Source organism: Cydia pomonella, chromosome 16, assembly GCF_033807575.1.
Source record: "Cydia pomonella isolate Wapato2018A chromosome 16, ilCydPomo1, whole genome shotgun sequence".
Taxonomy (NCBI): Eukaryota; Metazoa; Arthropoda; class Insecta; order Lepidoptera; family Tortricidae; genus Cydia; species Cydia pomonella.
In genome coordinates this window covers 7,492,544-7,508,541 of record NC_084718.1, presented here as the reverse complement: position 1 = coordinate 7,508,541, position 15,998 = coordinate 7,492,544, and the positions used below count along the sequence as shown (strand labels likewise).

The following is a 15,998-nucleotide window of genomic DNA, read 5'->3' as shown; positions in this document are numbered from 1 at the left end:
TTGGCTCAGGACCGAGTTATGTGGCGTACTCGAAGAGAGGCCTACGCTCAGCAGTGGGCGATAAAAGGCTGATATGATGATGATGATGTTGATAACTTAATCTTGTTCCTCCAAGTGACAACGCTAATGTAATTGTTAATGTTTATATATTTGGATAGGCATTATAATAGGTATTTCAATTTAATCTTATTGTCTTTGCCAGCTTTAACAATAACTACATTGACAAAGATAAGAAAAAAAAATCAAAGGAAATTCTCCGTGGGTTTACGAACATTGACTTGTCCAAGTAGTAAACCTAAGAATTGGCGTAGGCACTAGTTTTTACGGAAGCTACTCCTTTCTGAACTTAAGAAGGGAAATCAATCAAGCTTCATTAGGGTTAGTCAGGTGTCCTCACTGTGTTTTCCTTCACAGATAAGTGTGAATATCAAACTGGTAAATATCAACAACACTGGTAAATATCAAATGACCTTTCGAACTAGTTCTAAAAATCTCATTGGTATGATCCAGGGTTCAAACCCTCGACCTCAGTACTGAAAATCGCACACCCTTACCACCACCGGCTACCAACGCTCACACATTTGCATATGTCACTATTTAAATCACGTTGATATTCACCGAATAAACAAACGGCTCAACTACACCATTAGTTAAACACGCATGAAAAATCCACTGAAAATCGAGTTCCACAACGATTTCCAAGATTAATTAACATTTCTCGGAGCAAACTGGGACTATTAGTCAGCGCCAGGCGGCACGCACCACGGGCACATTCCGTATCGACGCGTACCTACCTACTACCTATACGGTCCACGTAACTATCGATATCGATGTCGATGTCTGAAGCTCAAAGAGGCTAAGTGAAACTTGCTGCAGTCTTAAAAGTCTGGAGTTTAAATTACATTCTTGTTAGGTTGCTTATAGGAAATTTTGTTGCATAAATAATATGTTATGAAGTAATGAAAATCGTTCAGGACTGATGAGTTTCCCTTGACAATTATTAGTCTCACGATATATACAAAATTGTCAAGTAAAAACTTAATAATTACCAAACATTTAAGTAGGGAGATTTTTTTGTTCATAGCATAGTGTGGTGGGCATCTTTCATTTATATTTTTGTATAGGTATATCACTTTTTGATCTAGGAACTGGTTTGCTACAACGAAGGATCATGTGCTTCGGCAAGCCTAATAATTATTGTTGGTTACGTGAAAAATTTAAAGTAGCGGTAGAGTCTGTTCAGAAAGAGAAGAGTCGTAGAATGTGCGGGTTCCCTTACATTCCACGACTCCTGTTTCCGCACAGACTCTAGTACACAATACACATGTCATAGGTAACTACATAATTATCTAGAATTCATTTGTTACCAAATTATACTCGACCGTAGAATAAAATATTATGTTTTTCTACTAAAAATACGTCTTTACTTCGAGCCCTTGTAGCCACGGTGCACGGTGTCTACATTTCACATGGGGATGTCGTGTCAATGCGCCATGTAAACACGAATCGGTCCGGTCGACATCGCTAATCACGTAGCGTACCTACGCTTAACCCTACACCTTACCGCACCGGGATGCCCGGGTTGACTAATTATTATTTTTAACTACACACATATCATAAACCATCTATGATGCCTTCAAAATCAGTAATTAATGCCCAGCATTAAGATAAACTGTTTTGTTACATCAAATTTCTTATCTGTGATGCTGTAATTGCTTCATTACTACCTACATCAAAACCGATTTGGTAATGACATTCCAAACATCTCTGAAAAAACAGCAATTCTATTTGACCTCTATTCTAATATCAATTTACTACGTTCGTTTATTTAACCCACACTCGTATTTTAATGCGTTTCGTTATGTAGCAGTCACATAAACTACTATTATATTTTTATAACCCAGTGTATTATTTGTTGTGACGGTCTCTTTGCCTGGTTGGTAGTTACCCTACATACGAAGCAGGAGGTGGGTTTGAATCCCGGTAAGGGCATTTACTTGTGTGTTCATCACGAATATGTTCCTGAGTTATGGATGTTATGTATGTATCAAAGTATGTATTTATCTATATAAGTAAGTATGTTTATCATCGCCTAGTACCCATGGTAGCTTTGCTCAGTTTGGGGCTAGGCTAGATTTTTATTAATTTGTAACGAGTGTAGTTATTATACTACGGTATATAATAAAGATTCATGAAGTAATAAGGAAAATTACTCAATTATGTAGCCTTTATTTGCTCATAAGTTTTAGTCTATGAATGTAAAAGATTGAATATTATTACTAGATTTTTACTAAAAAGTACGCTCTTACTTCGAACTTCGTGTCAATGCTCCGGTGTATTTATACACCCTAATCACGAAGCGTAATACCTATCACACTACCGCTTAGTAGTTCACGATTTTGTTTAGTACATTTGTAACATGTGGTTTAAATAAAATCTGACTCCGATTGCCGGTATGAACTTGAGTTATGTAGTACAACTCAATGTACCTAGTCAAAAGATTCAGTATCTTCACTGCAGTAGCACTAACCTAGACTATTCGCTTTAATTTTCTACTCTGTTTATATCTAAACCTAATTACAATAAAAGAGCTGACGGAAGGTCAATCTAAAAAAAGGTAAAACATATTTATTCGTAATGATCACAAAACATGTACGAACATGTAGAAAATATAAAATCATTAATCATATGATAACACATAACATTAAATCTGATTGCACTTCCGTTTCCGTTTCCGTTAATGATGTATTTTATATCATAAACAGCACGTCAGATAATTTCTGACTCTTACATTACATTTATCAACACCTAGAAACATACCATGCCACAGTTATATGTACGTTTACGTTGTACCTATCAATAGGGAGCTAATAGTCGCGGCGCCCCTACTTGGTGCCGATCGCGAAATTCGCGAATTATTCACGTGACAAGCCCGCATTGTCTACATGGGGTAAGTAATAGAACGTATACAAACCTGTAATATATCACTCTGAATGTATAAATTCAATTTGTATAATTTTGATCGGAATAACATTCAATTGCAATAACATGCAATATGTATAACAACGAATTCTATAATTGTAAATTGTATAATAAACACTACATATATCATTGTTTACGATAACATTAGAAAGGTATAACGTTGAAATAATATAACATACAAAACAAATATCATTAAAAACAATAAAATAACGACACGTTTTTTTGGTCAACTGCATGTATTTTTGCAAAATATAATGTACTTTTCATTGCATAATCGATTGTTTTTTTTTCCTCACTACCGAAATTACATTATTTAAATATATTGTTGTGTGTTAGTTAATGAACAGATACAGGTTTTAAATTATTATGAAATGAGCAATGTATTTGAAACATCTATACTATGCGAATTAATATTTCAACGTAGTTTGCTCCGTATTTATCTATTACAGATTGCAGCTTTTTTCTGTGGTAATTCTGGTGCTAATTTCTTTATCTAGAGGGTCACAGTTCTAACCTAACCTAACCCACTTTTCTGTTAACAGTTTCTTTTTCCGAAGCCTCAGAGTTCTAACCTAACCTGCTACCTATTCTGGAAACAATTTATTTATCTAGGGGGTCACAGTTCTAACCTAACCCACTTTTAGCAGTATTTTTCCTAGTAGTGTGTTCTATGAGGTTTGAAATTCTAGGTCATCCTACTAATTTTACTACTTAATTATATAAGATGATATTTATATTTTAATATGTATATATTATGACAGTTATATGAAATGAGCTTAACTTATATGTATATTATACCAAACAGCCTTATGTATGTCGTATGTTATATTATTTTTATGTTATACTAATTGAAAGTATACGTTTACTTTATTATACATAAGATTAGTATACATTTTTAACGTTTGTAAACTGAAATTATTCCAAAAGTGCGTATATATTATAGGACGCACCCGTCTACATGACGTATAGTAGTCAAATCGCAGTGGAAGGGTTGAATTTTTTGGCAGCCGGAATATAAGTACTTTCATACATGAATAAGTAAGTATAAATAATTTTATTTTGAGTGGACATAATTATTAGTATTGTTGTAAATAGTAAACAATATCTTTTATATCTACAAATGGGACTAATATACTAAAAATGTTTTACGCCAAGCCAATATTTTCATAATATTCTTTATCTGCGGGCCCTTAACGTCCATATTAATTTGGTTTAAGAAATATTTTATTAAATCCCAACAACAACAAACTTATAATCTGATTTAGGTGCTATTAATTCGCACTTAAAGGTTTTCTATAGAAAATCTATATGCAGAAAATAAAATTAATCCGTATTCCATAGAAGCACTTTTTAACAACATAGGTACAGAAAAACAGTTGAATGCAACACCTACCTACACTTTGAACATCGCATTAAATTTGACAAATGCCCGCACACACGCACACTAGTCGGAAACACACACATACAGCACACATGCTGCTTTCCCGCGCTTCAAGTGTATAAATCAACGGGCCAACAATTACACACTTTCATGGCAAGTTGGAATTAGAAACTGTCATTTGCACCGTTCGAGGGACCAAAAAGGGGGGATCCAAATGGGAGGGAAAAATCTGCTGTAATCTTTGAAGCTCACATATGCGCGCTGGCCCTTTAAAATTTTCGATCTTATTTCTTAAGAGACACGGTTGGTTTTTCAATGCTAAAGAATGGTTCGATAAGAGTTTGTGGAAGTGATTGGTTGGAATAGGGTGCAGGCAAGGGCTACTGCGAACCTGATTAAAGGATTACACGGAGGGGCGCCGTCCAGTCTAGTTAGATTTATAATAGCAAGTATTTCCACTAGTTAGCCTCGGTCCGCCGCTTTGTGCTGTAATGTGTATTGGAAAGGGATGGTAATTATTTTCTTGGTATAATAGTGTAGTCTATGAGTCTTCCATATATTCAAAGCATCGATATGTAATGGAAATTTAAATGTTTTAGCAAAGTGATAAATAATATGATTATATTATTAGTGATTACTAATTCTTGAAAATTTATTTGCGACATGGAAAATGTGGACTTTATCCTAGAGTTAATAAATATGTAACGCTTTAAAATTGTGACATGTACACATAAACAAATAATAACTTATGTAATTAAAAAAACAAAACCCGTTTTAAATATTCCGCTCCACTCCCTAATAGAATAACGAACCCATCAAACTATACTCCAGACCGTTTAACAAAAACAATACACAATCGAAACAAAAAAGAAACACAGTGACGAAAGTAAACAAATCGTAGCCAGTAGCGCCGCCCGCGGGTGGTCTGCGTTTGCGCATCGAAAATAGCAGCAATGGCCGCTTTAAGAAAAACATCGTTAATACACACGATTATTAAATTGTAGGCAGCTACTGCGCGGAGCTGTAAAACGAGCCCACCCGGCTGTAAAAATAAAAGGGTTATAGGGCTCGACTGACAATAGTTAAAGATAGTTTCGGAGGCAGCTCAAAAATTAAACGAGGGTAACACAGGTTACAGTTTTTGAAAGTGTAATTCCATTATCGTTCCAAAAGAAAAAAAATGAAGTCTATTAAATCTGCAATTCACTGTGCAAAAAACTGGAACAAATTCGAATAGTTGCAAAACTGGAAAAGTATTATTACAAGATTCACAAGGCTCACCAATGAGGAACAGAGTTAAAGAATAAGTGATAGGTATTCATGCTGGTACTAGTGCAAAAAATTTAAACTGGACCCACATCTATCCACAAAAGGACCATTAGTAATCAATTAAAGTTTTATATTTACAACCTAAGTATGAAAGCATAAACTATATTTCAACAAGAACCATCAATTTGCAGTACATTTATAGAACCTAAATCGTTTCTCCGAAACATGCTCATCTATATACATCCATACAAATAAACCTACTTACGCATTAACAGCCCGACACACTCACAATCAATCCCGATACATTTATTACTCCGACCGTGTAAACATAAGTCTGAACTTTCTAGAATTTAATTATTTATCGCCTCCGCATAGGCAGCATAATAAATCAATATGCAGGGCACATGCATACGGGGAGGGGGAACCCCCCCAGCCCTTTCTTGACTAATTAATTAAACAACCGATTCATTACATCAGCCTCCTTTGTACCCTCACATTCGTCTAGCGAGTACGGATAGCAGATATGTCTTTTAAAATGTATTAGGGAAATTTAAGCCTATTTGGGGAAGAATGTTGGCTTAATTTATTCTATAAGGCACATAGCATAGGATTATACGCAACATTATTTTAGGTAGTTTAATGTTTTAACATCAATATGGGGGTCGATGTTACTCTGCGTCCGTAGGAAATACCTTAGATAGCCCTACACGTGATCCCCGGGTGGTGCTAAAAGAGTAACAAACTTGGCAGCTGCACTGTCCCATCTGGACCTCGCAGCGCTCACTGGATTCTTTCATATGCTTTCCAACTTCTACCCTCCGAGAAGATGCCAATTAAAGCTGCTAAAACCGATATGCCACAGAACCAATCGACAATGGATATAGGACCTTCTGTCCGAGTCTGTTCCTTGAATATAGAAGGGATAAGTTTGTCAAAAACAGAGTGCATGCAAAAAATCCTGCTCGACCAGGATATCGACGTTGCCCTTATTCAGGAAACCCATGCCAAAGACGCCACTGAGTTGTCATGCAGAGGAACAATCCAGGGCTATGATATGATTGCAGCCACATACCATGGTCAATACGGCACGGCTATTTATGTCCGACAAATGCTCGCACCCACTTGCTCCATAATAACAAATGACATAAGTACAGACAACATCGCCATGACAATCATAAAAATTAACGACATGCATATCTGCAACTTATATAAACCACCAAACAGTAAATGGCCAGACCCGGCTCTCCCTAAACTCGCCCACCCTGCCCTTTACGTCGGAGACTTCAACAGCCACCACACAAGTTGGTGGTACAAGAAAAACGACAGCAACGGTGATAAAATCACAGAATGGGCTGACGCCGCAAATACATTTCTCGTGTTTGACAGCAAGAGTAGGGGGACCTTCAGGTCTGCACGTTGGGAAAAGGAATACAATCCCGACCTGGTTTTCACCACAAAAGATGACCTAGACAACCCAGTGCCAATACGCAGAACAGTCCTCGGAGAATTTCCCCATAGCCAGCACCGACCGTTATATTCAATCTCTATGTGCACGACTTACCCAATACCGCCTCCCGGAAGTTTGGATACGCCGACGATCTGGCTCTTATCACACAACACCGAAATATAGATGCGTCAAAACCAATCCTCGAGAAGGACCTGGCTGCACTGGATGACTACTTCAGCCGATGGCGCCTGTGCCCTAATCCAACTAAAACGGAAGTGTGTTGTTTCCACCTAAACAATAGGCTAGCTGGCAAAACTCTCAGCATCAGGTTCAAAGGTGAAAACCTGAAGCACAACCCGAACCCCAAATACTTGGGAGTTACGCTTGACAGAAGCCTAACATACAAAGTTCACCTAGAGAAAGCTGCAAGCAAACTCAAGACCAGGAACAACATTATCCAAAAACTCACGGGCACCACTTGGGGGGCTACTGCATCTTGCCTTCGAACTACAGCTCTGGCTCTGGTTTACTCAACGGCTGAGTACTGCGCCCCGGTTTGGATGAACAGTGCACATACCTCAGCCGTCGACACGCAACTAAACCAGACACTACGACTAATTTCCGGATGCTTAAAGCCTACTCCATCCCACTGGCTACCCAGTCTGAACAACATAGCTCCTGCACACCTGCGTAGGAACAATAGCCTTCACAGAGAAGCCATCAAAACGCTCAGGTGCTCTAACCTTCCTATCCACCGAGACCTCAATGAGATGACTAACAAAAGGTTAAAGTCCAGAAACCCTCCTGCTCTACAGATGCCCAATCAACAAACCACTTGGAGTTTGATGGAGGCGTGGCAAGCGGAATGGGAGCACCACAAGGACCAAACAAACCCTCTTATCCCTCTCACACCTCAAACACCTCCCTCCGGCTTCAAAGAACCCCGTCGTGTATGGTCAGCCCTTAACCGCCTTAGAACCGGAATTGGTAACTGCGCACACCACTGGCATAAATGGGGCTGGAGCGTCTCTTCTGCCTGCGAGTGTGGGCATCCAGACCAGACCATCGATCACATAGTAATGGAATGTATACACAAAATACATGGGCCAAGTGAACGACTTCAATATCCTGGCTGAAGAAGCGGTGGCTTACCTGAATAGGGCGAAATTTTAAATTTTAAGTTGTTACTATAATTTATACTCTCTACCGTTTTATATCCAGTGACATGTAACGAAGCCATACGATAAATAAATAACATCAATATGTTTGTCATAGCGTCAGTTTCTATGAGGAGATATATTATACCTAACATATCTATACTTAATTTAAACACAAAATATTACTTTGCTAAATCGCGAAAAAATAACGTGCTAGTCAATCGGTGCTAACCCGTTATACTTACTTGCGTATTTTTACATGAAATTAATGTTACGTGAAAATAAATATAACAACCCACCACCGAAAGTACAAAACTCGACACGAGTTTCGCCTCTCTACGAGGGATCCTCAAGATCTCCTCCTGCACTACTAGCGCGTTATCTTTTCGCGGATTAGCAACGTAATATTTTTTGTTTTAATTCCCTGATTCCATTCATTATATCTATCCTTAGTAGTACGTAAATACCTACTTGTGAAAACCAAGACCATGCTATAGTTTTCTTGTTTTAAAAATTTTAAACACCCTTGATATACATATCAAGTATATCCTTGATATACATTTTGAAATGATAGATCGAGCCCAGCAGCCTCGAGCCCACGGTGTAATTAAAAAATAATACCGAATGTACCCGATATTTAGATTTGTATTTAGTTACAACAATATACAAAAAACTTGAGCAACTTGGAGAAAATTTGCAAATCCAGACCCCAGAAACATAATAATTGCATAATTTTGATAAAATTAAATTCAGAGCTCATTAACCCCTCCCGCGCTGACGCTACCGACCCTTTTGGGCCGCACTATCCCGTGGCGCGCAATTATTTTAATTTCTTCCACGGGAGTGATCGACCGAGGTGTGATTTGGACCCGACATTTGTTCCTGTCACTGCACAGACAACTATACATGTTACAGACATAGTTCCGATTCCATGGCAATTGTGTGGTTAATCGAATCTTGAACCGATCCTTATACACCGTGAGCTCGAGTAACCCGACAGATTTTAATCACGCATTCTTGAAGTCATAAGGAGCAAAAATTGTTACATGACTTTTAGTCAAATTCGACAAAAAACATAGTTTTTGGTGTTTCTTTAATTTTTGCACACGACACGTTATTTATTTTTACATCTTGACGATAAAAAAAACATTACAACTAATAAATACAGTTTTTTTAAATTAATGGATAAATTTTGCGTGTTTCCTTTAAAACTAAGTACCTAGGTAGGTATATCTGAATCAAGTTACATAGTGGCAGCGTCGCAGCCATAAAGGCGTTTGTCACTGAGTTATTACAGTAACAATTTTTCACCAAAATTGTCATATCTATAAAACAAGACCGATTTTAGAAAACTTTGTAGGTATGATATTTTAGTTTCCAAATGCGGTTTAAAATCTGTCTGGTTACTCGAGCTCACGGAGTATAGGTACAACTCATTTTCTTTTTAATATTAGTAAACTAGCTTATTGTAATTGTTTGAAATAAATCTTCTCATCTATTGTTTCATATTATTTTATTTATGCAGGTATATCTTACTCACTCTATTAGGGCTAAAGCCTGCAAAAGCTGGACAAGATGACAATGATTTTTCACTGTATGATGTATTAATTCGATGTGGCAAGTTCGTATGTATGGTGTGTACGTAAAAAAAATTACATGATAAAAATATTCAGGTTAAATAGTAGCCTTTTACAATATCAAAAGACCGTTTATAGTTATCAAGTAGATCGACTCGAATCGGATCAAGACCCAAAATCCTTTGATACCTATTTGAAATAGTGCATTGATTGATTGCGCACACTAAAATACATCATACATGTACATCTCTGACCCTGTGACGTCAAATATTTTTCTGATTTCATTCCAGCTCGCCCCGTGATCCGTTTCGCCTCGGACTATCCTATCCTACATATCTAGGTACTTTTTTAACAAGCATATAGCCCGTTAGATGCTAAGTTATACCAAAGAGAATTTGAAATAAAGGTGAATTGCCAAAGAAAACTTTGTAGCCACAGTAAATTTACTGTTATCTTTCGACACATTATTAAATTTTTTAGAACGCCATTTGACTTTGATCCTTATTCTTTCACTGATATCATATACCTAGATATTTTTGTAGCACGAACGTTGACGTCTAAGTGTTTGACAAAATAAAAAACATCGACAGTCCTGTTATCGATAAGTGCCACTTCAACGTGATAGAGGTAATACAAAGAAAAATATAGGGTAATAGGGTGCGTTAAAAATAGATAATAGTAACAAAACTATTTATTTATATTTTACATACTTTAGAAAACAAATTGAAACCCTTTTGTAACTTTCTTTCTTCGTGTCACTGAATTAATTCTCCCATAAGTCACACCATGATAAACACACACCCAAATTGTCTTTCAAATTGACGCAGAATGATACAACATGTACTATATTAAACCCATTTTTTATCCCATAGCAAATCTGTGTCTGTGTCTCTGTATATGGCTACAGTGTAGGTGTATCTTAGTTTTTTATTATTAACAGTATCGCACTGATGTATTAATGACCCTCTTTCTCTTTTACTTAAATATGTATACTTCGTTGAAGTAGTAAGTATATACTTATCGATAACAAGTTTGTCGATATTTTTATTGTGGTAAGCACTAAGCAAATTCTGTTCCTGCTAGAAAAATATCTAGGTATATGTATATGTCTTAAATTTGTTAAATATTAAAAAGTGGCGCCATCTAATAGATCAAAGGCATCTTATAGATAATTTAATAGGTATGGCGGCAATGTTTCGACAAACTTTAGCCGATGCTCGGTAAGATGGGCCCACTTTTTGATATTTAACAAATTTAACACATATCAGTGAAAGAATAAGGATCAAAGTCAAATGGTGTTGTAAAAGTTTTAATCATGTGTCGAAAGATAGCAGTGAATTTACTGTGGCTACAATTTTTTTTTGACAATCCATTTCTATTTCAAATTCTCTTTTGTTATACTATTACGAGTACGGGCATTGGGGCGTATTTTCAGAAGTATCAACTGCCGGTATTTCTCAGACACTTATTATAACATTACATTATTATACTAACTGGTTTTGGAGCGCGGTTCCCGGGGCCCGTCCACCGTCACCTTGATGGCTTTGTTGTAAGTGGTGACCTGCGGCGGCGTCGTCGATATCGTTATCGTCAACGTGAACGATTTGCCTGGAACAATGCCAGAAAATATTTAAATGCTTGTACATTGTACTGTAGTAACATTATAGAAATCAAATTAATTATACGCATAAATAAAGACCCCATGCGCTCTCTTAACCATTTAGACGCTATGTCAAACACAAGTTTCAAAACGAAAGTTGAACCCTATGCATATGTACTTACTACGTAGGTCTATGTTGCTCTATGGTCAGTGACGAATTAAACCGTCGTCAGCGTTGGACCTACTACGGTGCGGATATATCCGTCATTGACGTCGAGAACGTTAAAGGGTTAACATGGCATACTACTAGCATAGGTAGTCGAAAGGTACCCTGACATCAAATAAGAGATCTTTTCAGTAGCGCTTTTAGAAACTATTGAAAGATCTCTTTAGATGCTTAGTATGATACACCATTTAGGAAGGTTTAAAAAATTTTATGCCCTTAAAAAAATTTAAGGCAGACATTTGTACTATTTTTATAAATATAACTTATACGTAGGTATTAGAGCCTAGAAACAAAATTGACGGCATTGACGCGACTACAACAAAGTTGCGGTCAACAGTTTCAAACTAGTCAACTGCACTAAAACTGGATCGCAATCACATGGTTAGAATGAATGTAGCCAACTAGCCAGTAGGTATGAAGTTGCTAGAATATATATTATGCTTTATTTATGCTACTTTACTTAAGGACGCTGACAGCTGTTCTGAGTATTATTAAAGTGGCTTAATTTAATTCCAAACATCAGTAAAGTTGGTACCTACGATACGACAAATAATTTACAGCTTATTATGGTGTTAATATCAAGTAGTAAAAAATTTGTGCTGGTGAATTCGAATTGGTGACCTGACCATTTACAGAGAATGTATAAATTCAACTAAAGCTAACAGGCCAATTCTTACGTACACTGACATCAGAATTATATTTGAATCATGTTATTTAGTTATCGTTCATTTCGCTTGGACTTGTCCGTACAAATATTGGCGCGAGCGAGACGCACGATAACTAAATAATATGATTCAAATATAATTCAGTACGGATATGATGGTCGTTCTTGTCTACGTGACAGCGTGATAAAACGGTGACACTTTCAATCCCACGGTGATAAAAAGTGACGGTTATTTTATCACGTGGATAAAACCATCCATAATACGCCTGCTGATGTCAGTGTATGTTCGAATTGTCCAGTAAAACAAATACAATCCTAGATCCATACACAGGATTATTAACATCTGAAACATTCAACCGGCCTTAATATTTTAAGACATGCATAAGTTTAACAGTCCTACCGTACCGTACCGTACCTAATATTAGCCGTTGCATGAACCATATATACTACTTTAGTATTTTTCGTGTAAAGTAACCACTTCGTCCATAATTAATAGGTTTTTAAAACAAGTTATGAATAGTTACAAACAAGTTAAAATTTAAATGCAAACTTTTAACTCATTCGGAGCGTCCATAAATTCAATCTGTGGTCGGCACTCTTTCCCGGCGCCACTTTTTGTAGTTCGATTTTGATCACTTGTTCGAAAAGTTAAAAATTTATTGCCGGTTTGTTTTCAATTTGTGTGTCCGATGAAATTTACCCGAATACATGCAGCTCTATCTACGACGGCTACAAAAATAATTGTCAGGCAAAAATATTTCCCTTTTCGATTTATTGCGAAATTGGTTTCGCTACAAAAAGAAATTCAAACCGAATCCGTCCTTAATTTACAAACCGTTGACTAATGAAATTAGTTCACATAACAACATATCGATAGAATGCCCAAGTGCCTTTTATAAAAACATGTCGATGAATACAAAAAAAGACTCAAGTGAAACAATCTCATTCGGAGTGGATAAAAGAGCAACTCATCCACAGCACATCAGAACGCGTCACAAACAACGGCCCGACCACTTCATCACAACGTTACGCCAGCAATAAAAAAAACATTTCCATCTGCGGAAAAACCACAGTTAATATTAAATGACCGTCCGTCAAAGCTGTATTGTAGCGCTTTGCCGGCCGCTCGCTGCGGGATGCAGCCAATACCGATTTTGTGATTTTTCCCGTCCCCCCGTGGGGTGGCGGGAGAGTGACATGTAAGCTTTAATGGGGCCTGAACCAGCGGTGGCGGGCTACACGCGAAAAAACTGAAAAAAGCCTCATTCATACGTGATTTCATGTGTAGGCTACTTTCTGCGGGCCCGGCGGTGGGCTCGTTAAAAATGGAAGCTGCAGGGTTGTTGCGGCTATCGGAGTTTATTAACGCGAGGAGCCGTTCACACTTGTTTGCGGACCGCTGTCTGTTCACTGATCATCATTATGGATTCATGATATGCGGGAATTATGCATTAAACGGGCATGCTTTAAGGACGATATGCGTGGCATGTCACATACTTACTTCGTACATTCCTATGGAAATTGATGCAAGCCGTTGAATTGCATGAAATGGTTTGCATCAAAGCATTTTTTTTTATGTTAATTTAGTAATCAAAGACCAAATTGTAGTGCAATAAGGCAGTATTTTTTTTTTATCTATCTATCAGTACTTATTTAGGTCTAAGTACAAGTAAAGTTTGTATTGATGGAAATTGGAAACTGTAATTATATCAAGTCAGTACAACAAGTTCAAAAATAACCTGTTTACAGTTTTGAGGCGTTTGAGGTCGAAACGCTGGGGCCGTGGGCTAGCAATATGTCGCTCAACACATAACATAAGCATTGCCATTCAGCATGGCAATACGGCCAGCCTTCCAAACTGGGCACACTTCCCATCGCGACTTGGAGGACGTTTTTGATTTATTTATTAAGTATACGCATTTTCACCAAGGCGCTGCACTGCCTGGGCTATCAACTTAGCTTGGTCTGACTCACACCTACTTAAGCGCTCTTTTCAAATAAGCAACTAGAACCTTTGACGACCGGTCTGGCCTAGTCGGTAGTGACCCTGCCTATGAAACCGATGGTCCCGGGTTCAAATCCTGGTAAGGGCAATTATTCGTGTGATGAGCATGGATATTTGTTCCTGAGTCATGGGTGTTTTTTTATGTATTTAAGTATTTATAAATATTTATATATTATATATATCGTTGTCTAAGTACCCTCAACACAAGCCTTATTGAGCTTACTGTGGGACTTAATCAATTTGTGTAATAATGTCCTATAATATTTAATTCAATTTATTTAACCTTAGATCAATTTAACAGACTGCAAGCATACATAAAAACCCTCTCGTGTCTCACTTTACTTTTTGTAAGTTACTGATTTTTATTTGTTTATTTTTTTCGACGCTTATGCCGCTATTTCTATCCATCAGCCACATCACATCACTGTCAACCTTCCACTCTTTGCGTAATCCACATTACCGAATGTAATTCCCGGGAACGTTCGTTCAGTGATGCCAAAGATATGTTTACCCTTTTGCACCTTACTCCTTTGTAATAAGGCGAAAAATGTGAATATATATTTGACGCCGAGTCACGTCTAGTACAGTGATGCCGTGCCAGTCGCGGCCCGCCGCCGTCCGCGCCTAAATAAATAACCCCTACTTAATGCCGCGAATCACGACATCAGCAAGATTAAGCAGACAGACTGTACTTTTTTTAAATCAGTTACTTTTCGGTGAGGGAAAATATTGTTAGGAGACCGAACTAATCCCGGAAGTTGCCAAAATGAAACGCTAAGTCAATTACAACGGCAGTAGGTTCAACCCGCGAAGTTTTTGAAAAATCGTAGCGCTTTTTTTAGATCATAATACGGTTGTTAAAAAATATGAATAGCAATCTTGAGGCCGTTCTCTAGCAATTTCATCGAATCGAAGCCTGATTTCGTGACTTTCTCTTCATATAACAAAAAAAAACACGACAATAGGTCTAAAATGCACCTTAAAAATGTATTTAAAAAAATCAAAATTGCTTTTGAAAATGCGCTATTTTAGTTTTGATCGAACTCATCGATTTTTTTAAATTACAATTCAAAAACATAATATTTGCGATCCAGAGCACGCACAGCCGTTTCGCTCACACGTACGCTCAGTGAGAGTGAGAGAAGAACCTGAACCCACGGGGCCTTAAGCATTCTGGAAAAGTAATGCTACTGAAGCAGCGTAGCACTTGAAACCTAGCTCAAAACAGAAATAATTTAAATGTTTACATTTTGGAATAAATTGTTTCATTATTTTTGTATATGCATACTTGCATTGCACTGTAATTTTAACAGCTAAATATATTTTTTCATTTCTCTTCCAAAAGTGGCTCATTTTTGTCTATGCGAAAGTGATACGTTTCCTTTCCAAGTAAGTAAGTTTTTTGATGATAGAATAATGAAAATTCGGTTCAATTTTTTTTTGTATTTTTCCATTATTATTTTTTGTAAAATACACAGGTATTTTATTCTCTTCTTACTTTTCCGAAATGAATAATAGTGTTAACTCGTTCTAATATCACCCACTTTGACTCGAACTATTGGCGCTCACAATTTGTTCGTGCGCCAAAATAACCTTGGGAAACACTGATTACCTATATAGTCGTGCATTCCAGCCATCTCTAGGATAGAACATGTAGGTATTTTGAAAGGTTATTTTCATTTGTTAGCTT

The 15,998-nt window shown here is 37.1% G+C and overlaps 1 protein-coding gene across 2 annotated transcripts in view; it reads right to left on the bottom strand.

Annotated features, from left to right (window-relative positions):
- Window positions 1-15,998, bottom strand: part of LOC133526686 (runt-related transcription factor 3) — a 39,591-nt gene that overhangs the window by 8,791 nt on the left and 14,802 nt on the right. For both annotated transcript variants that reach the window (XM_061863395.1, XM_061863396.1), the window contains exon 2: window positions 11,308-11,421. In XM_061863395.1, coding sequence (XP_061719379.1) covers window positions 11,308-11,421 — 114 coding nt within the window. The remainder of the gene's footprint in view (window positions 1-11,307; window positions 11,422-15,998) is intronic.